Genomic DNA, 27,967 nt, shown 5'->3' on the forward strand with positions numbered 1-27,967 from the left:
CCTATCTCAGCTACAATCGGGCGGAATATATTTTCATATATATATATATATATATATATATATATATATATATATATATATATATATATATATATATATATATATATATATATATATATATATACATATATATATATATATATGTATGTACGAAATACTTGACTTTCAGTTATTTCTAGCTATGTATATTTATTTCATTATATATATAGATTAAAGAAATTGTTGAATTTCCAACGGCACCTATCAAATATACAGTTATAAAAACACAGTTGTTCTACTAACTGTACTGTGCTTGCTGGTTACAAACAACAACAACAACAACACTTACCTTTCACTATTTGAGTAACCTTTGTTCTGCCATTTGCGTATTGGCGAGCGATTTCCGAATCCTGGAACATATCCTTCACGGATTTGTTGAAGACATCCGCAAATGAGAACGGGATGTTGCTTCCAGCTATCAACATAGCCATATTTGTCCCAGCATAAGTTACACCATCGGGTCTTTATTTTGCGAGGTGGGCCATAATACTGGGTAGTGAATGATGGTGCGCTGCAGATGCTTTGTGCTTTGCTGACCTTTCATGGCTGAGTATATACGTTCGGCCGCCATGTTCAATGGAGAAGTCTGTTCTACAAAATTTACTGGCAAAATACCCCTTCCCCTTTGAACTCTCCTGGATAAACTGAAATTCTTGTTTCCATTCGTTTCGGAACTTGCAAGCGTATTTCTTGATTTCGTTCGTTGACGGTGTAACATATTGGGTTGGAGTCAATAACCAGGCGACGTGATGAAGTTACGTCTCTTTACTGTGGGCTTCAGAACAGACTCCCTAATGCATATGTTCCTTGACTGTACTTAATTGTAGAATATAAGTAGAAATATATTTGTATTATTTAATATATTATATCATATATGTTATATTATTTATTATTATCATTGTTTATTGTGAGCGAACTGTGGTGCTGAATTTCCCCCAGGGATCAATAAAGGACATTCTATTCTATTCTTTGTACAGTAGATGGCAGTATTGTCCTTTTTAAGAGGGTCACAACATTGCTGAGTCAGGTTCTCACGGAGCTGGAGTGGGCATGGCCTCCAGCTCTGCCTGAATTTCGGGAGATTTTCGGGAGAACATTTGTCCCGGGAGGTTTTCGGGAGAGGCGCTGAATTTCAGGTGTCTCCCTGAAAATCCAGGAGGGTTGGCAAGTATGGTTTCACTATGTATAAGCGCTTTGAGTCTCTAGAGAAATGCGCTATATAAATATAATTCACTTCACTACTGTGATGAGATTTTTTCGTGGCGTGCAATAGCGATGTTAATGTTTTTTTTGTTGTGTTTTATCTTCTATCTATACATATTAGTGAGCAATATGTAGTATTTATGACAATTTCTTTTGTTTTTTATTACGTTTTGCTTCTGTTCTTGTATGTAAAAACCTGCACTGCAACAATGTAATTGTCCCCTTTGTGGGATGAATGAAAGCCTCTCCTAAACTGCATAGATAAAGTTTAAAGACTACGGCTGAGTAAAAATACTGCAAGATAGTCCCACTGATCAACGTTCTTCAGCACACAGACGCCACACAAAAGTTGCTTCGAGTCAAAAGGTTATTTCGTTCTTCTTTCTCTTCGTTGTCAAATTTGTTGTAATATAAATAGAAATGTGTTTGAAAATGGAGTTTTAGGAACACCCCCAGCGGTGTTCCACTAATCAGAGATCGATAGCACAGCCCCCGAAAAGGTTCATGGTAACTTTGAAAAGTCCTACCAGGCTCGGAGGGACTCTGAAAGGTTCCTGAAGCGCTAAATCTGGTGGTGGAACAAAGTACACTGGTAGGGAGGCATTAAATGGGAAAGTTCCTGAAAAGTTCATGCGGTGGAAAAGAACATAGATAAAACAATTAAGATTTACACTTTTTAAAACGCCTCACGCTGTCTGTCCCTCAGGATACAACAGAAGGCTCCAAATGGAAGTAGTTCAGAGCGTTTCAGTTAAGTTCGTAATGTATACCCTGCCAGAGGGGCAGCAATGCTGAAAGATCTTTTGCAAAGTTCAGTCTGTAGGAGGAACAGTATAGTTAGAACGTAATGCATAAGAGCTGTTTCTTACAAAGTACACAAGTAGGGAACCATTAAACTTAATAGAGCCTTATAAATGATAGTAAGCCAATGTGAGTATCTGTGCGCTCTGTCTTATTTCATATACAGTTGAGAGTTCAGTTCAGTTCAGTTTCAGTTTATTTCGAACATGCATACGATACAATGTAATGCATCACATACTACCAGTTGTTTCAGTTGAGTGGTGGGTGATTCGATGACAGCCAGTAACATAGTCTTAGTGCCGAATGAAAAACAGTGTTTCAGGACTAAAGGCATTTAAATGAAGCACCAAAAATAAAGTACATCTCCATAACCAATTCCAGACAAGAAAGTTGTAGTAACAAAATGTTTCGAACCTTAAGAGAGAAAGAAGGTTTTATTTCTAAAAAAGAACCCAAGCTTCCTAAGCTTAGAAACCATCCATCCATCCATCCATCCATCCATCTTTTCCCGCTTATCTGAGGTCGGGTCGCGGGTGCAGCAGCCAAAGCAGGAAAGCCTAGAATTCCCTATCCCCAGCCACTTCTTCCAGGTCCTCTCGGGCGATCCTGAGGCGTTCCCTGGCCAGCCGGGCGACATAGTCTTCCCAACATGTCCTGGGTCTTCCCTGGGGTCTCCTACCGGTCGGACGGGCCCGAAACACCTCCCTCGGGAGGCGTTCGGGTGGAATCCTGACCAGATGCCTAATCTGGCTCCTCTGGAGCAGCGGCTTTAGTTTGCGCCCCTCCCGGATGACAGAGCTTCGCACCCTATCTCTAAGGGAGAGCGCCGCCACTCGGCGGGGGAACTCATTTCAGCCGCTTGTACCCGTGATCTTGTCCTTTTGGTCATAACCCAAAGTTCGTGACCATAGATGAGGATGGGAACATAGATCGACCAGTAAATTGAGAGCTTTGCCTTCCGGCTCAGCTCCTGCTTCACCACAACGGATCGATACAGCGTCCGCATTACTTAAGACACCGCACCGATCCGCCTGTCGATCTCACGATCCACTCTTCCCTCCACTTGGAGCAAGATCTCCTCCCCAACCCAAAGATGGCACTCCACCCTTGGACTCCACATGGACCATGAACCATGGACACCGACTTGGAGGAAACTAAGCTGTTAAATATGAGCTTTAGATGAAAGCTCATTGTCAAGAGTAAAACCAAAGTACTATAGGGTTTCCTTTGGATATTACAATATTTTGAATGTAAAACCCTTGAATGAAAAAAAAAAACATGAGCGTGATTTAATCTGTATTTAAAAATGATTTTAAGATGAAATAAGCGAGCCTGGATGACATAAAAAGCAGCTTGTAAAAATTCAAAAGCCTGAGTGATGGAGGTTAAACAGCAATGAATAATGGTGTCGTCTGCATACAAATGATATATTTCATTGGACAAATTGTTACGGAGATTATTTATACAGATAGAAAATATAATGGGACTGAGCACTGAGCCTTGTAGAGCTTATTTGGTAATGTCTAGTAATGAAAAGGTTGTCCCATCCACCTGTACACATTGTGTTCTGCTGGAAAGATAGTCTATAAACCAGGGGTAGGGAACCTATGGCTCTCGAGCCGGATGTGGCTCTTTTGATGACTGCACTGGCATTCAGATACATCTTTGCTGACATTGCTTAACACGATAAGTAATGAATAATTCCTCTGGTAATCTTGATGTTAAAAATAACGTTTAAAATCTAAAACATTCTCATGCATTTTAATCAATCCATGCATTTTGTACCGCACCTGTTCACGAAATAACAATGTTATTAAAAAGGATTAGAGACTTATTATACTCTAAAAATGTTGGTCTTACTTAAAACATGCACGCATTTAGTTGTCCATCCATCCATCCGTCCATTTTTTACCGCTTGTCCCTTTTTGGGGTCGCGGTGGGTCGCTGGTGCCTATCTCAGCTGCAGTCGGGCGGTAGGCGGCGTTCACCCTGGACAAGTCACCACCTCATCGCAGGGCCAACACAGATAGACAGACAACATTCACACTCACATTCACACACTAGGGCCAATTTAGTGTTGCCAATCAACCTATCCCCAGGTGCATGTCTTTGGAAGTGGGAGGAAGCCGGAGTACCCGGAGGGAACCCACACATTCACGGGGAGAACATGCAAACTCCACACAGAAAGATCCCAAGCGCAGGATCGAACACCGGACCTTCGTATTGTGAGGCAGATGCATTAACCCCTTTGTATTTAGTTGTATTCAGTGTTAAAAAATATGATATGGCTCTCATGGAAATACATGTTAAAATCTTTGGCTTTCATGGCTCTCACAGCCAAAAAGGTTCCCGACCCCTGCTATAAACCAAGCAGCTGCATTTTCAGACAACCCAATGTGATGAAGGGCTTGAAGTAACTTGTGGTCTACTGTGTCAAACTCTTTCAACAAATCAATAAAAAGAGCGACACATTGTTTATTGCCGTCTCGAGCCTCGATTAAATCATTTAGGACCCTAAGTGAATTATATTTGTGAATGTGAATTATATTTATATAGCGCTTTTTCTCTAGTGACTCAAAGCGCTTTACATAGTGAAACCCAATATCTAAGTTACATTCAAACCAGTGTGGGTGGCACTGGGAGCAGGTGGGTAAAGTGTCTTGCCCAAGGACACAACGGCAGTGACTAGGTTGGCAGAAGCGGGAATCGAACCTGCAACCCTCAAGTTGCTGGCACGGCCACTCTACCAACCGAGCTAAACAGCCCCAAGTGCAGCTATAATAGTACTATGCTGTTTTCTAACCCCAGATTGAAACATTGTTTGATTCTAAAAAAAAACATTTAGCTGGTTGCTGATGATCCTCTCAAACAATTTGGCTAAAATGTGTGAAGATGTGTCACTTCACTTCTGGTTGTGTTTTTCCTTAGTGTTTGTTTCCTCTTATTTTTGTTCCTCTTCCTGCATGTCTCCCTGAGTGCTCGTTTCCCTCACCTGTCCCTGATTGGCAGCCTGGTTGCAGTTGCCAATCAGGCTGCAATTTATGCCTGCCTCGCCCTCCAGTCAGGGTTCGAGGATTGACTATGTTAGGCACCTTTTGCTGGATGCATGACTTCTCTTACTGTTTTGAGTATATTAAAAGACTCTTACCTGCATGTCGTTCTCCTGTTTCCTGCTTATTGGGGTGACAAATACCTCAGCCATGCGAGTACCTCACAAAAATGCATTATTTAGAATTTGGTCTGTAATTATTTATATTTTTGGGTTCACCCCCTTATAGCAGGGGAAGAACAAAGGCTGATTTCCAGATGTTTGGAATACTTTTATTGTCAGACTTACAGTGTATGTGAGAGAGGCTCAGCAACAAAACCAGCAGCCAATTTTAAGAAAATGGGTTTAGTTTGGTCAGGTCCTGCAGCTTTAGTTGCATCCAGGCTCTTTGGTGCACTGATTACCTCAGAGACTGGTAGAGATGTGAACTCAAAAGTGTAGGTGCTGAGTTTATTTACAGCCTGTGGTATATTTGGTATATTAACATCAGTCAGACCAACATTTGACAATTGAGGATTCAACTACTCAAAATGAGGAATCTGAAGAAATTTATGAAAATACAAGATAGAGTAATTTAAGTAAGTTATTGTCATATGATTTTAAGAAGTTTTTGTAGTTTGCCAAAACGTTTTAAAAGTCATTTATATGTTTTTTTTTGCATTCCTTCAGGTAAAAGTCAGACTGTTTTAGGACATACTAACTCTTCTCCTTCCTTACACGAGAAACATTCTTTTGTATCTTAGACCCTCAGGCTTATCAGTGTGTATCAATGAAAGCTTGACGTCAGTAGTTCCATGATTAAACTTGCATTAAGGTGCAATAGTAACCATTTATTGTTCATCCACAAGAAAAATTCTCAAGAATGATTTGTCTTACACGAATTGGAGTCATATTGTTTTTATCAGTCAAGTTCAGATTTCTCTTGTAAAAACTTGTCAGATGAGCTTTATGAATAATATTTGTTCTATGGCAGTGGAGATGTTTGTTTTCCTTGACTAATTTTCCACTGCCACTCTGTGAATTGCATGGACCTCTGCCAACCTATGCATCAACTTTATGCTTAGTCCACTGTCAAACTGTCCATGGAAAGACCAAAGTTCTTCAGACTGCTACTGCAACGTTGTTTGGAAAAGAAAAAAAAAATCAAGTGATTTTAAGCTGCTCCAAGTATTTTATAGCACCTGCACAGCAATAGGGCAACATTGCACAAGTCTGCTGTTTCTACCCACAGAGTTTTCTTGTCTCTACAGGTCACGGTTCTTTCAAGGGAATATGAGGGCCGCACGTTAAGTTGAAACATGAGGATTGTTAAGAATCAAGTAAAGTTACACTTTAATATAGTGTTTCATCAACACCGGCACCATCAGAAGTATAGCAGTTAAATGTGTTAGTACAAGCGTTTGTGTGTGTTCCTGTTACTAAAATTGCCTCTGTTTGGGTTTCTTCGATCATTTAACAAGACAGGCTTCTGACAAATATTACTCAAATAATTCAGAGAATGACTTAGAATCTTAGACCAGTGGTTTTCAACCTTTTTTCAGTGATGTACCCCCTGTGAAAATGTTTTAATTCAAGTACCCCCTAATCAGAGCAAAGCATTTTTGTTTGAAATAAAGAGATAAAGAAGTAAAATACAGCACTATGTCATCAGTTTCTGATTTATTAAATTGTATAGCAGTGCAAAATATTGCTCATTTTTAGTGGTCTTTCTTGAACTATTTTGAAAAAAGATAAAGATAACTAAAAACTTGTTGAAAAATAAACAAGAGATTCAATTATAAATAAAGATTTCTACACATAGAAGTAATCATCAACTTAAAGTGCCCTGTTTGGGGATTGTAATAGAGATCCATCTGGATTCATGAACTTATTTCTAAACATTTCTTCACAAAAAAATTAATCTTTAACATCAATATTTATGGAACATGTCCACAAAAAAATCTAACTGTCAACACTGAATATTGCATTATTGTATTTTTTTCACAGTTTATGAACTTACATTCATATTTTGTTGAAGTATTATTCAATAAATATATTTATGAAGGATTTTTGAATTTTTGCTATTTTTAGAATATTTAAAAAAAAAAATCACGTACCCCTCGGCATACCTTCAAGTACCCCCAGGGGTACACGTATCCCCATTTGAGAACCACTGTCTTAGACAGATACATGTTGCCAGAAATGGGGATTGTTGCTTGCAACGTGACCCCAAGATGCAGGGAAGAGCAGGCGGAATGCGGGTAAAATATACATTTAATAAACTAGTGCAGCTAGGAAGTGCACAGTAAATGTAAAACAACAGGAGATACAAAGCATAATAGCAGAGGTTACAGAAAACCACTACACAACTAACAGTCTTCAAAGAAAATGGATCCATTCCTGTTAGATAAACAGGCTGGCATAAATAGGAGCCTGATTGGCAAACAAGAGAATCCCGGTTGCCAATCAGGGACAGGTGTGGGAGCCAGCGTTCAGTGGCAGACAAGGGAAGTGAACACTACAAAATAAAAGCGCTGGACAGGAATTCAACACCAAACACACGGGCCAAAACAACACAAGTCCAAAACTGTCACGGAGGTTATGACACATTTTCGTTTGTGTGCGTACATAAGGTTCAGTCATAATTACGGATGGATATTGAATTCAGTACTTTTATAGTTAACGATCAAATTACATTGGTACTACAAAGTATTGCTTTATGTCAAATCTCCACCGATTTTCTATATCTAGGTTTGCCCGAGACGTCACGCCCAGTTGCAGACTCAACACCCACTCGAACACTCGGCGGCCAAACAGGCGTATTCATAGCAGAATGCCTCTAGGCAATGGTGCAATTTTCCATGCCAATAATGTAAGAGTTCTCGATAAAAATCGCTTGAAAGTAATGCCGCATTTCATTGTACTGGGAAGTCAGAATTTCCCAGTCAGAACTCAAACGGCCCCTGGAAAGTTAGAGTCCTTACCACCCCAGAGTTGGCTTACAAAGATGGCTGCTTTAATATCCGTTATTAGCGCTTTTGACCATATTTTTTGTAGCACCAAATTAGCCATACAAGTTGGATTGTTGGATGTATACTGTATATGGGAATGTTACAGTACTGTAGACTCTCCTTATATGTGTGGTATGTGCGTACTACATCGCTAACATTTGCGTCTTTGTGTGACCTCTTCATCCATCTTGTTTGAAAGTTGGAGACGGACCGCATATTTGTCACAAAGTTATTTATATTCAGACAGGGAAGTGCAAGAAGGGCTTTTTTTTTAGGATGTGGTCATTTTAATTTCCGACCCTAATAACTGGTGGCTCATAATTCAGCTTTGATGTCTTTCCCAGCTCCAACTTCCAAGATGTATGGAACGTAGCTTAGAGCTCCACTTTTGAAGATAGTATGATGCTGATTTGCATTGCAGTGTTACTTAAAGGCCTACTGAAACCCACTACTACCCACCACGCAGTTTGACAGTTTATATATCTATGATGAAATATTAACATTGCAACACATGCCAATATGGCCTTTTTAGTTTACTAAATTGCAATTTTAAATTTCCCGGGACTTTTTTCTTAAAAACGTCGCGTAATGATGACGTGTACGCGTGACGCCACGGGCTGTTATGAATATGAGTGCTGCACACACACACAGCTAAAAGTCGTCTGCTTTAACGGCATAATTACACAGTATTTTGGAGATCTGTGTTGCTGAATCTTTTGCAATTTGTTCAATTAATATTGGAGAAGACAAAGTAGAAAGGTGGAGTTGGGAAGCTTTAGCCTTTAGCCACACAAACACACGGTGATTCCTTGTTTAAAATTCACGGAGGTGAAACTTTCCTATGGATCAGAGCGAACGTGGATCCCGACTACATGTCAACCAGCAGGTTTTGGTGAGAAAATTGTGGTTAAAAAGTCGCCACTTACCGGAGATCAGCTGAGTTTGTGCCCCATACAGCTGCCGTCGACTTCCCCGAGACACTGCGCATCAATACCCGGCCGTGGATGTACACTTCTGACTATCAGGTACTGTTAAACTCACCAAAACACTAGCAACACAATAGAAGGATAAGGGATTTCCCAGAATTATTCTAGTAAATGTCTCTAAAAACATATGAATCCGTCTAAATGCAACGCGATTGCAATCACGTTTTTTTTTTTTCTAGTCCGTCGCTATCAATATCCTCAAACACAAATCTCTCACCCTCGCTCAAATTAATGGGGAAATTGTCGTTTTCTTGGTCGGAATAGCTGTTTTTGTTGGAGGCTCCCATTAAAATCAATGTGAATATATGAGGAGCCATCAACATGCGACTTCCGGTAGAGGCAGGGCTTTTCTCCAGTTGCGAACTTTATCGTGGATGTTCTCTACTAAATCCTTTCAGAAAAATATGGCAATATCGCGAAATTATCAAGTATGACACATAGAATGGACCTGCTATCCCCGTTTAAATAAGAACATCTCATTTCAGTAGGCCTTTAACCATAGAGCTCGTGCCCATTGTTGGGAAGCAAGCGCCCCCTAGAGGTCTCCCAAAAAGCTGTGGTTACTCAATTGTAATACACTTTTCCACCACTTGTGGCAGTAATGACAATTTCAAACAAACTGGAACTAAAGTCATTAGGCTCAACAATTATGACACAAGTGGTGAAGCTATATTTTAAATTGTACTTGAATTTTTATTGACAGTTTAGTAAAGAAACATTCATTATTAATTTGGTTTTAGTGCAACATACTTGTATGTTAATATATGTTCTGTCAGTTATTATAAGTCCCTTCTTATGCAGTATATTTAGTTTGTACCTTTTTTTTTTTTTCAATCAGCCTAACCTAAGCTTAAGGTTTAAGGTTTGAGTGAATACTATTTGTAATTAACACAGGCTATATATAATTATTGAACACAATTGAAATCAAGAGTAAGATTACTAATACAGTGTTTATATTTGGGTGCCCCATTCAGCCTGTTTATATCTGAAAAGTTGGGCCGCAAGGTCAAAAAGGTAAAGAATCGCAATGCTACTGATTAGCATGGGGATTTTACATGCCGATTTTAAACCCTCCAAACTTGGCAATCAAAACTAGTACTAGGTGTATAATAAGTACAATAGTTGTACCTTTTTAAGGCTCAACAAAAGACAAGACTGGCACATTCAACGCAAAAAAAAAAAATACTTCCTGAGTATAGCAAAAAAAAATAGGACAAACCAAAATTAATTCATACTTACAAATCCGACTCGGAAGTGTAAGAAAACTAAACGGCACATTTGTAAATATCCGCTCATTATTAAATGTGCATTGAAATAATCACATTTATTCTATTTAAAAAAATAACATATATAAAATTGGTGCCATTGAGTACTGATACCAATTCTCGGGCACCGTTCCTATGTGAAAGGTACCCATTGGAGTTGTCCGATAATGGGTTTTTTGCCGATATCCGATATTCAGATATTGTCCAACTCTTAATTACCGATTACGATACCGCTGGATGCATTAAACAATGTAACAAGGCTTTCCAAAATAAATCAACTCAAGTTATGGAAAAAAATACCAACATTGCTCTGCCATATTTATTATTGAAGTCACAAAGTGCATTATTTTTTTTTAACATGCCTCAAAACAGCAGCTTGGAATTTGGATCATGCTCTGAGGTTGAGATGGGCAGGGTTGAGGGGGGCGGGGTTAAGGTGGGGGGTAGGGGGTGGCGGGGGGTATGTATTGTAGCGTCCCGGAAGAGTTAGTGCTGCAATGGCTTCCGGGTATTTGTTCTGTTGTATTTATGTTGCGTTACGGTGCGAATGTTCTCCCAAAATGTGTTTGTCATTCTTGTTTGCTGCAGGTTCACAGTGTGGAGCATATTTGTAGCAGTTTTAAAGTTGTTTATACGGCCACCCTCAGTAGGACCTGTATGGCTGTTGACCAAGTATGCTTGCATTCACATGTGTGTGTGAAAAGCCGTAGATATTATGTGATTGGGCCGGCACGCAAAGGCACTGCCTTAAAGGTTTATTGGTGCTCATTACTTCTCCCTACGTCCGTGTACCACTCCGTGCAGCGGCGTTTTAAAAAGTCATAAATTTTACTTTTTGAAATCAATACCGATAGTTTCCGATATCACATTTTAAAGCATGTATCAGCCAATAATATCGGCAGTCTGATATCATCGGACATCTCTAGTACCCATCCCTAGTCATAATGACTTATTTCTCAAAAATATAAGCCATAATAACTGTAGAAAAGGGCTTCACGGTGGAAGAGGGGTTAGTGTATCTGCCTCACAATACGAAGGTCCTGAGTAGTCCTGGGTTCAATCCTGGGCTCAGGATCTCTCTGTGTGGAGTTTGCATGTCCTCCTCGTGAATGCGTGGGTTCCCTCCGGGTACTCCGGCTTCCTCCCACCGCCAAAGACATGCACCTGGGAATAAGTTGATTGGCAACACTAAATTGGCCCTAGAGTGTGAATGTGAGTGTGAATGTTGTCTGTCTATCTGTGTTGGCCCTGCGATGAGGTGGTGACTTGTCCAGGGTGTACGCCACCTTCCGCCTGATTGGAGTTGAGATAGGCACCAACGCCCCCTGCGTCCCCAAAGGGAATAAGCGGTAGAAAATGGATGGATGGATGGACTCTAGAAAAACATTTACTTTGGATAGCTTTATTGGAAATATACGTTCTATACTCCATTGGTTCGGAATGATCTTTGACAAAACAGAACACCATTTTCTACAAGGCACAATACAATATATCTGCAACTTGGATAAAATGCATAGTGCTTGTATAGTAGTATCGAAGTTTGTATAGTAGTATAAAAGTATTATCTACTGAAAATGTTAGGTCAACACGCAACCATTATTTTCTCAATAGTTGGCTTAGTAAACTAGTCAATCTCCACTTTTACAGCAAAACATAAAAATTACTCTGTAACCACTGACGGACCCCAGGAAGAGTTGTCTATGCTATGGTGAAAAGTTAAACAATAAAAGCTGTAATCGTTGGTGGAGTCATGATTACGTCTGCCATCTGCCATCTCCTAATCCCCAACTGTATACAGGCGGGTTCAGTGGTTACGCACATCAAGATTGTTTTCATTTAGCTCTGCTGCAGGAACATCACACCCCTCCTAGTGACCTTTGAATCCCTCTGTTCACACACATGCACACACACACACACACACACACACACACACACACACACACACACACTGGTGTGTGTTTAGCACCTCAGAAGACATTACCAAAGTTTCCTTTCCTGCACTCTCAGTCACTACTTGACTCTATTAATTTGTTCTATACATTAGATGGAAGAAGAGTACAGACTGGACTAGTCTGTTGCTCTCGCCATTAAGTTGGCGAGATCATTACGTTGAATGTGCCAATCTTTTCTTAAGTTGAGCCCTACAAAGTTGTTAGACCCTAAGTATGGTACAGCTGTTTGATTGTAACGTGCATCTTAGTTGTAGTTTTAGTTACAGAACATGGAGGAGCTGACATGTAAAATAGGTAATTCTAACAACATGTCTATTGAAAATTCAATGGAAATTAGCATCAAGCTAGTACATTTTGAAAAGTGGAGCCTATCTGTACTTTTCAGCACATTTTTTCTTGCTTTTTTGGTCAGAAAAAAAATTAACATTGCCTAAAGACAGTCCAGCTGAGTCCGCTCTGAAAGCTTGACTACTTCTTGCACGGCCAAGTGCCTGAGCCGGTGCCGAGTCTGCAACCTGAAATGCAACAAGTACCGAAATATGACATTGTTTGGTTTTGCGCGAATCGATACCCAATAAATGCACCAAATTCAGTAGCTATCCTTACTTAAAGGCCTACTAAAATTAGATGTTCTTATTTAAACGGGGATAGCAGGTCCATTTTATGTGTCATACTTGATCATTTCGCGATATTGCCATATTTTTGCTGAAAGGATTTAGTAGAGAACATCCACGATATTGTTCGCAACTTTTGGTGCTGATAAAAAAGCCTTGCCTTTACCGGAAGTCGCAGACGATGATGTCACAAGTGTGAGGGCTCCTCACATCCTCACATGGTTTTTAATGGAAGCCTCCAGCAGCAAGAGATATTCGGACCAAGAAAACGACAATTTCCCCATTAATTTGAGCGAGGATGAAAGATTTGTGTCCGAGGATATTGATAGCGACGGACTAGAAAAAAAACAAATGAAAAAAAAATCAAGTAAAAAGAAAAAAAAAGTGATTGCATTGGGACGAATTCAGATGTTTTTAGACACATTTACGAGGATAATTCTGGAAAATCCTTTATCTTTCTATTGTGTTGCTAGTGTTTTAGTGAGTTTAATAGTACCTGATAGTCGGAGGGGTGTGTCCACGGGTGTCTTGAGGCCAGTGTCTGAGGGAAGTCGAGGGCAGCTGTATCGACAACACAAGTTCAGCTGATCTCCGGTAAGTGGCGACTTTTTACCGCAATTTTCTCACCGAAAACTGTTGGTTGACATTTGGTCGGGATCAATTTTCGCTTGACCGCTCTGATCCATAGTAAAGCTTCACTTCGGGGAATTTTAAACAAGGAATCACCGTGTGTTTGTGTGGCTAAAGGCTAAAGCTTCCCAACTTCATCTTTCTACTTTGACTTCTCCATTGTTAATTGAAGAAATTGCAAAAGATTCAGCAACACAGCTCTCCAAAATACTGTGCAATTATGCCGTTAAAGCAGACGACTTTTAGCTGCGAGTGGTACAGCGCTAATATTTCCTTACAGTCCGTGACGTCACGCGCATGCGTCATCATTCCGCGACGTTTTTAACAATAAACTCTGCGGGAAATTTAAAATTGCAATTTAGTAAACTAAACCGGCCGTATTGGCATGTGTTGCAATGTTAATATTTCATCATTGATATATAAACTATCAGACTGTGTGGTGGGTAGTAGTGGGTTTCAGTAGGCCTTTACTTACTGTGTGGAAGAAAATATTTTCCCAAGAATGCATATGGTGTTTTGAAAAGTACAGTACATACCGTATTTTTTTTATTATAAGTCACAGTTATTTTCATACTTTGGACGCGGGTGCAACTTATGCTCTGGAGCAACTTATGTGTGAATTTATTAACACATTGCCGTAAAATATCAAATAATCTTATTTATCTCATTCCCGTAAGAGACCAGACGTACCGATAGAAGAAGAAGCGGTGCATTGTCTACCTTTGGAGTTGGCAGAGTTGTTTAAAAGCGACACCGAGGAAGATTTCATTGGATTTAGCGATTAGAAGTGACATATTGTTTGGTAAACGTATAGCATGTTCTATATGTTATAGTTATTTGAATGACTCTTACCATAATATGTTACGTTAACATACCAGGCACCTTCTCAGTTGGTTATTTATGCCTCATATAACGTACACTTATTCAGCCTGTTGTTCACTATTCTTTATTTATTTTAAATTGCCTTTCAAATGTCTATTCTTGGTGTTGGATTTTCCATCCATCCATCCATTTTCTACCGCTTGTCCTTTTTGGAGTCGCGGGGGGTGCCGCAGCCTATCTCAGCTGCATTCAGGCGGAAGGCGGCGTACACCCTGGACAAGTCGCCATCTCATCACATCACACTCACATTCACACATTTTATCAAATACATATCCCCAAAAAATTTGACTTATACTCTAGTGCAGTGGTTCTTAACCCGGGTTCGATTGAAACCTAGGGGTTCGGTGAGTCGGCCTCAGGGGTTCGAAGGAGGTCAAAACCCACCTAACTCTTCGTGTAAATACAAACTTCTCCGTATTGGCGTATTACAGATACAACAACAGCTGACTGATTTGCAGGTGTGTAATTTGTTGTGACTTTATGCACTGTGTTGGTTTTGTTGTTTGAACAAGGTGATGTTCATGCACGGTTCATTTTGTGCACCAGGAAAAAAAAACATGGTAACACTTTAGAATGGGGAACAAATTCACCATTAATTAGTTGCTTATTAACATGCAAATCAGTAACATATTCTCGTGACTAGTTATTAAGTACTAATTAATGCCTTATTCGGTATGGCCTTAATATAACCCTAACCCTCTAACCCTGACTCTAACCCTAACCAAATAACTCTAAATAAGTCGTTGTTACTTATAATATGTTCCCTATACTAAAGTATTACCAAAAACATATAACTCTGTTTTGAATTTGAAAAAAAAAAAAAAAGTTTTATTTTTCACTAAAGAAGGGTTCGGTGAATGCGCAAATGAAACTGGTGGGGTTCAGTACCTCCAACAAGGTTAAAGGGGAACATTATCACAATTCCAAAAGGGTTAAAAACAATACAAATCAGTTCCCAGTGGCCTGTTGTATTTTTTGAAGTTTTTTTCAAAATTTTATCGGTCCCCGAATATCCCTAAAAAAACTATAAAGTGCTTGATTTTCGCTATTTGCGATGCGACTATCCATTTCCCTGCGACGTCATACAGTGCTGCCAATGTAAACAAACAACGGCGAATACCACAGCAAGATATAGCGACATTAGCTCAGATTCAGACTCGGATTTCAGCGACTTAAGCGATTTAACAGATTACGCATGTATTGAAACGGATGGTTGGAGTATGAAAGTATTGAAGAAGAAACTGAAGCTATTGAGAGAATAGCTTTTGAAGCTATTCATAGCCATAGCATGGCCGAATAGCTGCGTTAGCATCGCCGGTAAAATGTGCGGACCAAATGTTTGGGACTTTCGCATCTCGTCACACTGGAGCAACTTAAATCCTTTGATTGGTAAGTGTTTTTTTCGCATTAAATGTGGGTGGAAGGAAACGTAATATAGTTGCAAATGCATCTACAGGTTATCCATACATCTCTGTGCCATGTCTGCTTTAGCACCGGCGGTAAATAGCATGTTAGCATTGATTAGCATAGCATGTTAGCATCGATTAGCTGGCAGTCAACATCAACAAAACTCACCTTTGTGATTTAGTTGACTTTATAGTTGCAAATGCACCTGCAGGTTATCCATACATCTCTGCGCCATGTCTGCTTTAGCACCGCGGGTAAATAGCATGTTAGCATTGATTAGCATAGCATTTTAGCATCGATTAGCTGGCAGTCACGCCGCAACCAAATATGTCTGATTAGCACATAAGTCAACATCAACAAAACTCACCTTTGTGATTTCATTGAATTTATCGTTGCAAATGCATCTGCAGGTTATCCATACATCTCTGTGCCACATCTGTCATCGCCGGTAAAATGTGGAAACACTTTGGCACATTCAATGGGGGTCTGGCGGCTGACACTTCCGCATCTTAGGGCCAGTGGTGCAACTTGAATCCCTCCCTGTTAGTTTTGTCACACCCTCCGACAACACACCAATGAGGCATGATGTCTCCAAAGTTCCCAAAAATAGTCAAAAAAATGGAAAATAACAGAGCTGAGACCCGGTGTTTGTAATGTGTTGAAAATGAAAATGGCGGCTGTATTACCTCGGAGACGTCACGTTCTGACGTCATCGCAAAAAGAGCGATGAACAGGAAGGCGTTTATTTCGCCAAAATTCACCCATTTAGAGTTCGGAAATCGGTTAAAAAAATATATGGTATTTTTTCTGCACCATCAAGGTATATATTGACGCTTACATAGGTCTGGTGATAATGTTCCCCTTTAAGAACCACTGGTCTTGTGCGACTTATACATGTTTTTTCCTTCTTTGTTATGCATTTTCGGCCGGTGCGATTTATACTCCGGAGCGACTTTTAATCCAAAAAATATGGTAGATGTTTGTGTTTTATTGGGCAACAGACATGCATTTACATGAATCCCCAACATAGAACAATAATAAGGTACTTCACCTTAAATGTTGTACTAAGTGTGTATGGAACAGATTCCAGCTGGTCCAGAGGTTTGAGGGTGCTGGACTATGAGCTGAAACCTCAAGGCTTTTTGCTCATTGCCTAGCTCTGCTGCACTTAAATCACATTCACCTCTGACTGCGCTGATCACCACCGTTACAGCCGTGTGAGAGTATGTTGGTAAAACTCAATCACCGATGCCTTAAAGCAGGGGTGTCAAATGTACGGCCCGCGAACAGGTTTTATCCGGCCCGCGTGATGAGTTTGCAAAGTATAAAGATTAGCTGATTTTTTTTTTTTGGAATGAAAGAAACTCCTGCTCTAAATGTGTCCACTGGATGTCACAATATCAATTCTGTTAGGCAAGCAAACGATTTATACAAGCAGGAGGTACACAGTAAAGGGTGACTGTGGCTCCTCCTCCTCGACTTACATCAAAGTTAAAACCTGATGTTTTATGTCTTCTGCTTCAAACACATTGTTATTTTGCATCCTTCCTCCACCAAAATGTCTCTGTCAAACACGAGAAAAGTGAACTTAACCCTTTTGAATAGTTTTTACCTCCGTTTCTTACGTTTTTTTGAGTTAGTACTAGATTGATACATTTAGGAATTTAATACCTAGAAGACAGAGATGTCCGATAATATCGGCCTGCTGATATTATCGGCCGATAAATGCTTTAAAATTTAATATCGTAAATTATCGGTATCGGTTTTAAAAAAATTTAAATTTATGACTTTTTACAACGCCGCTGTGTACATGGACGCAGGGAGAAGAGCAGAGCGGCAATAAACCTTGAAGGCACTGCCTTTGCGTGCCGACCCAGTCACATAATATCAAAGGCTTTTTACACACACACAAGTGAATGCAAGGCATACTTGGTCAAAAGCCATACAGGTCACACTGAGGGTGGCCGTTTAAACAACTTTAACACTGTTACAAATATGCTCTACACTGTGAACCCACACCAAACAAGAATGACGAACACATTTCGGGAGTGACGCAACACAAACACAACAGAACAAATACCCAGAACCCCTTGCAGCACTAACTCTTCCGGGACGCCACAATATACACCCCTGCTACACCCTACCCCCCAACCTCAACCCCCCACCCCCCACCCCCCCACCTCAACTTCCTCATGCTCTCTCAGGGAGAGCATGTCCCAAATTCAGAGCTGCTGTTTTGAGGCATGTTAAAAAAAACTAATGCACTTTTTGACTTCAATAATAAATATGGGAGTGCCATATTGGCATTTTTATAACTTGAGTTGATTTTTTGGGGAAAACCTTGTTACATTGTTTAATGCATCCAGCGGTGCATCACAATAAAATTAGGCATAATAATGTGTTAATTCCACAACTGTATATATCGGTATCGGTAATTAAGAGTTGGACAATATCGGATATCGGCAAAAGCCATTATCGGACATCTGTACTAGAAGAGTTTACATGTTATGTTTTTTGTTCAATCGCAGAAGGACTGTGACTTAAAGTTGAATCCTGGCTTTGTAGATACACTGAGACCAAGCCTAACCTCATTGTGTTTTTGAAGCTGCACCAATTTCTTCAGAATTTTCAACAAGCTTGTAATGTTTAGTCCAGAGGATTATTTGTGATTGGTACTTTTTCAGCATGTGCTTGTTCTATTTTTGGCCAAAGTGAAACAAAGAAAACAACTTGGAGTTGTCTTTAATTTTACCATTACGGCCCACTTGGTAATAGATTTTCCCTCATGCGGCCCCTGAGCTAAAATGAGTTTGACACTCCCGCTTTAAAGAGTTGTGCTGGTCATTGAGTTGACAGCTCTGTTGGTTAGCACTCTCAACTCTAAACCTGTGGACCCTAACTTTGTCCCTGGGCAAATCAGCGGGTTACGTGTAAACAAAAAATAAGTCAGTTTCTCACTACAGCTGAAAATTGATGTATCTTTTGCTCAATGGAGTAGCAAACACAGCCCCGTTCCAACACACACTTTTGTATCTAACCACCAAAACATCCATCACACATAACTTGATCATGAGAACAGAATAAACTATTCTCAGCTCAGTAAGGCAGTAGACCAGGGGTCACCAACGCCAGGTTGCCTGTTAGGACCAGATGAGTCGCCCGCTGGCTTGTTCATAAAATAGCTCAAATAGCAGCACTTACCAGTGAGCTGCCTCTATTTTTTAAATTGTATTTATTTACTAGCAAGCTGGTCTCGCTTTGCTTGACATTTTTAATTCTAAGAGAGACAAAACTCAAATGGAATTGAAAATCCAAGAAAATATTTTAAAGATTTGGTCTTCACTTGTTCAAATAAATTCATTTATTTTTCTACTTTGCTTCTTATTACTTTCAGAAAGACATTTTTAGAGAAAAATACAACCTTAAAAATGATTTTAGGGTTTTTAAACACATATACCTTTTTACCTTTTAAATTCCTTCCTCTTCTTTCCTGACAATTTAAATCAATGTTCAAGTAAAATTATTTATATATTGTAAAGAATAACAAATACATTTTGATGTAATTCTTCATTTTAGCTTCTGTTTTTTTGATGAAGAATATTTGTGAAATATTTCTTCAAACTTACTATGATTAAAATTAAAAATATTTGCCAAAAATATTTTGGCAAATCTACAAAATCTTTAGAATCAAATTTAAATCTTATTTCAAAGTCTTTTGAATTTCTTTTAAAATTTTTGTTCTGGAAAATCTAGAATAAATAATGATTTGTCTTTGTTAGAAATATAGCTTGGTCCAATTTGTTATATATTCAAACAAAATGCAGATTGGATTTTAACCTATTTGAAACATGTCATCAAAATTCTAAAATTAATCTTAACCAAATTACTAATGATGTTCCATAAATTATTTTTTTAATTATTTCAAAAAAATTCGAATTAGCTAGTTTTTCTCTTGTTTTTTTCCGGTTGAATTTTTAATTGTAAAGAGTCGAAATTGAAGCTAAACTATATTTCAAAAATAAATTTTTATTTTTTTCCTGTTTTTTCTTCTTTTAAACCGTTCAATTAAGTGTATTTTTCATCATTTATTCTCTACAAAAAACCTTCCGTAAAAGGAAAAAAATGTACGACGGAATGACAGACAGAAATACCCATTTTTTTGTATATATGTAAATATATAGATTTATTTATTAAAGGTAAACTGAGCAAATTGGTTATTTCTGGCAATTTATTTAAGTGTGTATCAAACTGGTAGCCCTTCGCATTAATCAGTACCCAAGAAGTAGCTCTTGGTTTCAAAAAGTTTGGTGACCCCTGCAGTAGACAATATTTTTGGAAGGGAAAAAGGATCACATTGTCAGGTCTATATCAGGCTTTGAAAAATTGTTTTTAAGATACTTTTTACGACTGTTGACATTTTGAATATGCTTTCGACTCTCCTTCCCTTTTTGTCTCAGTAGTATCCGTCCGCACGTTCCACTCGTAAACATGAAGAGACACCTGCCTCTTTTCTGGTCATAACATCCTCACCCACCGATCACCTCCCGCCCCCACTTCCTCTTGGCAACATGGGAGTCGTCCGTCTCAAACTCTCTCCGTGCACGTCCAGTCCCACCTTCGCCTCCATTGGATTACATAAATAATGTGACATCTGCTGAAGAAGAATGTCTGCTCCTGTGTTCTCCATTAACGCCCCAGGCCCCCGAGAGCGGTTTGGCAGAGCCAGGCTGTGCTGACTTAGGATTGTGGCCTTGCTTCTCACTCAAAAAGTGTCTTTCTGTTTCCCTATTTTTTAGTTTTATTTTTTTAACCTCTATTTCCTGTGTGTGTTTATTTGTGCGTGCAGATCATGCAGCAAATGAGTGATCATCGTTACGACAAGCTGACGGTGCCTGATGACCTTGCTGCCAACTGCATCTACATGAATCTACCCAATAAAGGACATGTGCTTCTGCATTGTACACCAGAGGAGTTTCCAGAAAGTGCAAAGGTAACAGTTTGCTTGTTCATTTAGGACTTGGGCTTTAAAACCAGGCGATTGGGGTTTGAGTTCTGCTGCAGATAAGAAAGAAATGTGGCGAAGCAACAATAAACAAACTGCCCACATAGTGAATTACACAAAATAGCACCATGACTGAAACAATTATTAGAGGCTTGGACATGATTTGTGTAGTAAGGTAAGTACAAACCCCATTTCCATTTGAGTTGGGAAATTGTGTTAGATGTAAATATAAACGGAATACGATGATTTGCGAATCATTTTCAACCCATATTCAGTTGAATATGCTACAAAGACAACATATTTGATGTTCAAACTGATAAACATTTTTTTTTGCAAATAATCCTTAACTTTTGAATTCGATGCCAGCAACATGTGACAAAGAAGTTGGGAAAGGTGGCAATAAATACTGATAAAGTTGAGGAATGCTCATCAAACACTTATTTGGAACATCCCACAGGTGTGCAGGCTAATTGGAAACAGGTGGGTGCCATGATTGGCTATAAAAACAGGTTCGCAAAAAATGCTTAGTCTTTCACAAGGAATGATGGGGCGAGGTACACCTGTTTGTCCACAACTGCGTGAGCAAGTATTCACACAGTTTAAGAAAAACGTTTCTCAAAATGCAATTGCAAGAAATTTAGGAATTTCAACATCTACGGTCCATAATATCATCAAAAGATTCAGAGAATCTGGAGAAATCACTCCACGTAAGCGGCATGGCCATAAACCAACATTGAATGACCTTGACCTTCGATCCCTCAGACGGCACTGTATCAAAAACCGACATCAATCTCTGAAGGATATCCCCACATGGGCTCAGGAACACTTCAGAAAACCACTGTAACTAAATACAGTTTGTCGCTACATCTGTAAGTGCAAGTTAAAGCTCTACTATGCAAAGCGGAAGCCATTTATCAACAACATCCAGAAACCCTGTTGGCTTATCTGGGCCGGAGATCATCTAAGATGGACTGATGCAAAGTGGAAAAGTGTTTTGTGGTCTGACGAGTCCACATTTCAAATTGTTTTTGGAAATATTCGACATTGTGTTATCCGCACCAAAGGGGAAGTGAACCATTCAGACTGTTGTCGACGCAAAGTTCAAGGCCAGCATCTGTGATGTGTATGTGATGGTAACTTACACATCTGTGAAGGCACCATTAGTGCTGAATTGTACATACAGGTTTTGAAACAACATATGCTGCCATCTAAGCGCCGTCTATTTAGTGGACGCCCCTGCTTATTTCAGCAAGACAATGCCAAGCTACATTCAGCACGTGTTACATTAACGTGGCTTCGTAAAAAAGAGTGCGGGTACTTTCCTGGCCCACCTGCAGTCCAGACCTGTCTCCCATCGAAAATGTGTGGCACATTATGAAGCGTAAAATACAACAGCGGAGACCCCGGACTGTTGAATGACTGAAGCTCTACATAAAACAAGAATGGGAAAGAAGTTCACTTCCAAAACTTCAACAATTAGTTTCCTCAGTTCCCAAACGTTTATTGAGTGTTGTTAAAAGAAAAGGTGATGCAACACAGTGGTGAACATGCCCTTTCCCAACTATTTTGGCACGTGTTGCAGCCATGAAATTTTAAGTTAATTACTATTTGCAAAAAAAAAAACAAGTTCATGAGTTTGAACATCAAACATCTTGTCTTTGTCCATCCATCCATCTTCTTCCGCTTATCCGAGGTCGGGTCGCGGGGGCAACAGCCTAAGCAGGGAAACCCAGACTTCCCTTTCCCCAGCCACTTCATCTAGCTCTTCCCGGGGGATCCCGAGGCGTTCCCAGGCCAGCCGGGAGACATAGTCTTCCCAACGTGTCCTGGGTCTTCCCCGTGGCCTCCTACCGATTGGACGTGCCCTAAACACCTTTCTAGGGAGGCGTTCGGGTGGCATCCTGACCAGATGCCCGAACCACCTCATCTGGCTCCTCTCAATGTGGAGGAGCAGCGGCTTTACTTTGAGCTCCTCCCGGATGGCAGAGCTTCTCACCCTATCTCTAAGGGAGAGCCCCGCCACACGGCGGAGGAAACTCATTTCGGCCGCTTGTACCCGTGATCTTATCCTTTCGGTCATGACCCAAAGCTCATGACCATGGGTGAGGGTGGGAACGTAGATCGACCGGTAAATTGAGAGCTTTGCCTTCCGGCTCAGCTCCTTCTTCACCACAACGGATCGGTACAACGGCCGCATTACTGAAGACGCCGCACCGATCCGCCTGTCGATCTCACGATCCACTCTTCCCTCACTCGTGAACAAGACTCCTAGGTACTTGAACTCCTCCACTTGGGGCAGGGTCTCCTCCCCAACCCGGAGATGGCACTCCACCCTTTTCCGGGCGAGAACCATGGACTCGGACTTGGAGGTGCTCATTCTCATTCCGGTCGCTTCACACTCGGCTGCGAACCGATCCAGTGAGAGCTGAAGATCCCGGTCAGATGAAGCCATCAGGACCACATCATCTGCAAAAAGCAGAGACCTAATCCTGCGGTCACCAAACCGGAACCCCTCAACGCCTTGACTGCGCCTAGAAATTCTGTCCATAAAAGTTATGAACCGAATCGGTGACAAAGGACAGCCTTGGCGGAGTCCAACCCTCACTGGAAATGTGTTCGACTTACTGCCGGCAATGCGGACCAAACTCTGGCACTGATCGTACAGGGAACGGACCGCCACAATAAGACAGTCCGATACCCCATACTCTCTGAGCACTCCCCACAGGACTTCCCGAGAGACACGGTCGAATGCCTTCTCCAAGTCCACAAAGCACATGTAGACTGGTTGGGCAAACTCCCATGCACCCTCAAGAACCCTGCCGAGAGTATAGAGCTGGTCCACAGTTCCACGACCAGGACGAAAACCACACTGTTCCTCCTGAATCCGAGGTTCGACTCTCCGGCGTAGCCTCCTCTCCAGTACACCTGAATAAACCTTACCGGGAAGGCTGAGGAGTGTGATCCCACGATAGTTGGAACACACCCTCCGGTCCCCCTTCTTAAAGAGAGGAACCACCACCCCGGTCTGCCAATCCAGAGGTACCGCCCCCGATGTCCACGCGATGCTGCAATCTTGTCTTTGTAGTGCATTCAATTGAACATGGGTTGAAAATTATTTGCAAATCATTGTATTCTGTTTTTGTTGACCCCTAACACAATTTCCCAACTCAACGGGTTTTGTAAGTTAAAGAAATATTGATGTTGCCAAGGCAACATGCTACTCAACGCCGTACAACGGCGTTTTAAAAAGTCATACATTTTAATTTTTGAAACTAATACCGATAATTTCCGATATTGCATTTTTAAGCATTTATCGGCCGATAATATCTGCAGTCCGATATTATCGGACATCTCTACCCAGAAGTTCATAAAAAAGCACAACTGAAGTCACAAAAGTGCTACCACTTGTCATACAGCTCCTAAAGGGCTTCAGAACCAAAAGGCAAAAAAAAGAAAAACACATGTAAACAAGAGGGAAACACCAGGAACACAAAAGGATGACACAAGAGCACAGAGCTCCTGCCACCAGCAGCCACTACAGCAGCGCCATCTTGCACGAGACTAGCAATCAGTAGACAGTGTATCTTTAAAACAACGCGTGAGTCACAGCTGCCCGCCAAATAATTATCCAGAAGATACGTATAACATCAACACAGCGCACGGTCCCCGTGCTGTGCCGTCCGTCAATATTGTAACGTTCCAAGGAAGGCGGCTCAGACAGATTTTCAGTTTGTCTTTCTTTATTTCACAAAATGCAACGTTCTCGTACAACTCAATCTCATGACGATCTGTCACTTGATTTCTGTTTGTTTCCTTGTCTGATGTTTATTTCCTGTCAGCGCTCTCATTTTTGTTACATTTCCTGCATATCTCCCTGAGCGCTGTTTCCCCTCACCTGCTGCTAATTGGCAGCATGGCCACACCTGGTGTCAATCAGCAGGCTGCTATTCATGCCTGCTCCTCAGCGCTCGAGGATTGCTATGTTAAGAACTTCCGTTACATGTATGACAGCTTCCTCCTATGTGGAGTTTATATTGAAATCATCTTACCTGCGCATTGAGCTCTACTTTCCTGCATCTTCAAAGAGTATCAAAGTATTTGTATATATAGCCCTAAATCATGAGTGTCTCAAAGGGCTGCACAAGCCACAACGACATCCTCCGCTCGGATCCCGCATCAGGGCAAGGAAAAACTCAACCCAGTGGGCTACAATGAGAAACCTTAGAGGGGACCGCAGATGTGCGGACCCACCTGGGCGAACGGTTCAATGGACGTCGAGTGGATCTAGTTAATAGTGTGAGAGTCTAACATAATAGTGAGAGTCCAGTCTATAGTGGGGCCAGGAGGAGATCATCTTGAGTGGAGACAGGTCAGCAGCACAGAGACGTCCCCAACAGATGAACAGATGAGTGGTCCAACCCGGGTCCCAACTTTGAACAGCTTCATCTGTGGTCACCCCCCCCCCCCCCTCTCCTGGGGGGCAGAGCAGAAAAGAGACGGCAGATCAACTTGTCTAAAAGGGGGGTCTATTTTAAGGCTATACAGAATACAAATTAGTTTTAAACTGGGACTTAAATGATTCCACTGAGGTAGCATCTCTATCTGTTACCGGGAGGGCATTCCAGAGTACTGGAGCCCGAATAGAAAACGCTCTATAGCCCGCAGACTTGTTTTGGGCTCTGGCAATCACTAATAAGTTGGAGTTTTTTGGGGGGGTCACAACCACTGCAGCCACCCGAGTTCCTAAAAACATCTCTGTGTCTTGGTCTTTTAAATGACCTTTCATCTCCTTGTCCTGGAAGTCCTTCCTCACATTTAAGCCATTGGTTCGAACCCGCAGGCGACGGCACTGATTTGACTTGACTGGTGGAAAAGAAATCTATTTGACATGTGTTTTCCTTTTTAGCCCCCGGCTTAATCCATTCCATAATTTAGCCGTTAGTGAAGAAAAAGCCATAGATTAGCCACATTTTTGTATAAACTGCAGGGTCCAAAGCGTGGGAAAAAATCAGCATCTTATAGTGCGTAAAATACGGTAGTCTAGATTCTTAGAGATGTGAGGACCTACTTTTATTTATACTGTATATATTGGTGTGTGAAAACTCATTGGCCCGATTTCCGAAAAAATGTACACTAGTACCGTGGGATACCACAATCCAAAACATTTGGTCTTACTCTCAAGTATTAGTTTACTGCTAGAGATTGACATAATTTTGTTTTCCGAACACGGTAAGGAAGAACGTGAGTGTGACACAATGCTGAGAAGAAGTGGATGATATCCAATGAATCAAATAAACTGATCATCAAAATTTGAGCTTATCATTTCAAGGCAGCCGCATACTAAGGTAGCCAAAGAAATAAAAAAAAATACGTAAACGGAGGACATTTATCCGTGAAAACATAGAGAAGCTGCAGAAGAAGATATAGTAGAAGTCCGCTCTCCAAGTTAAATACTGTACATTATTACTTCAAAAAACTACAGTAGTTATTTGCATTTCATTCTATTTTATTGTTTTTGATACAGTATTTCTTATCTGAAAGTTAGATCTTTTTCATTTTAAAAAGCATGTTACATGTTAAAAATGTTGCGTGGTTGTCGCAATACGGAAATAATTGATTTTATTTAATGGTCGACGCTGTTTTTCGAAGTACGAGCAGCGTCACAGAAACAATAAACCTTGTGTCACTTTACGTTCACAAGTTGTTTTGCCACAAATCTGGCCTCTTTTCGCACACTAAAACAAAACAAACGCTGCAGGATCTCCTTGTAAACGTGCGGGTTGATCACCCAGCCGTGTGGCAGAAACTCGAAAATCGATCAACAAGAGCAGTCCTGGAACTTTTTACACACCTTAGAGATTTTTGTGTTGTCGCGTTTAAATCATTATTAGGTGTTTTTTTTTTGTTTTTTTAGGTGACTTAAACTCCTATAAAAAAAAATCTGAGAGGATGAAATCCAGTAGCCTGCAGTCTACACGTACAAAACGTCAACCTCAAAATGTGCTCGGCGGTTAAAACCCCGACCTCGCCAGTTATTTTTAGAAGGAAGAATTTGGAAAAATATGCGTCTTTGGATTGAGAGCCCCGGCAGAGAGTCGGTTTTTCTCCCAGTAGATAAACTGACAGGATTCATCATGGTCATAAAATCTATTTTTTTATCACATTCTTTCAGCTTTGGTCGCGCCTCGACAGACCATCTGGCACAGTAAGAAATGAATATCTGTACCATGATCCAGTTTTCTGCAAAGTTCAGACCCACCAGGATTTGGCTTGGTAATAGGTAGAACAAATATAAATAGCCGTAAAATACCAGAGTTGATTTAGTTTTTCATGTCTTGTTACACAGTTGAGCTACGATCAGATGTAACAATATTGCAGTTATTCCGCTTTATATCGCCACATATTATCTTCCTTAGGCTATGCTGGAGGTCTATTTTTAGCACATAAGAGCTGCAATAATAAAAATCATGGGGCCAGGAGACAGCATTGTCAGGTTTGAAAGGGGAGGGAAGGATGCATTTATTGGTGAAGATTGGTAGAACGCTCACTTTGGAGATAGAAATTCATCAGACAAAAGGCACCTGTGAAATATAAGGAGTTTGACCGCAACCGTCCCTGATCCAACATATACATTTCAACTACAGTCAAATAGGAACCACTTTGAACATGGATATATCATAATCAAATGGAGATTCAATTATGTTGTTTTGGTGGACAACCTTCCAAAATGAACCCTACTGTCATGTCTTGGTGATCATGTTTAGCTTGGCTATGTTCTGTTTGGTTTTTGCACTCTGTCAGTTCCTATTTTTTTCACTCCATGCTTTGTTTCCATGACAAGAATATTATCTACCTATTAGTTATCAACTGTCTTCATGTCACGCACCTGATTCATTTGGACTCGCGCACCTGTTGTTAATCACGTCACCTATATTTAAGCCTGTAGTTGCCAGGCAGTCAGCCTGGCGACATCACCCTCTACACACCCTTGTTATTCATGCTGATGATCCATGCTGCTCTTTTTCATGCTCTGTTCTCGTTCCAAGTAAGTTTTTTTTATTCATGCCATAGTTTGCAAGTTTTCTTTTATGTCCATAGTTTTGCTTTGTGGAAGTTTTGTTTTCTGAGCCAAGTTTTAAACCTCTGC

General features: G+C 40.5%; 1 protein-coding gene across 4 annotated transcripts in view; it reads left to right on the top strand.

The window, feature by feature from the left end:
- The window catches only part of ddah1 (dimethylarginine dimethylaminohydrolase 1), a 224,864-nt gene that overhangs the window by 180,913 nt on the left and 15,984 nt on the right, over positions 1–27,967 (top strand). For all 4 annotated transcript variants that reach the window (XM_061883648.1, XM_061883650.1, XM_061883647.1 and 1 more), the window contains one exon: positions 20,665–20,808. In XM_061883648.1, the coding sequence (XP_061739632.1) occupies positions 20,665–20,808 (144 nt within the window). The remainder of the gene's footprint in view (positions 1–20,664; positions 20,809–27,967) is intronic.

The sequence above is a fragment of the Nerophis ophidion genome, linkage group LG22 (assembly GCF_033978795.1).
Source record: "Nerophis ophidion isolate RoL-2023_Sa linkage group LG22, RoL_Noph_v1.0, whole genome shotgun sequence".
Taxonomy (NCBI): domain Eukaryota; kingdom Metazoa; phylum Chordata; class Actinopteri; order Syngnathiformes; family Syngnathidae; genus Nerophis; species Nerophis ophidion.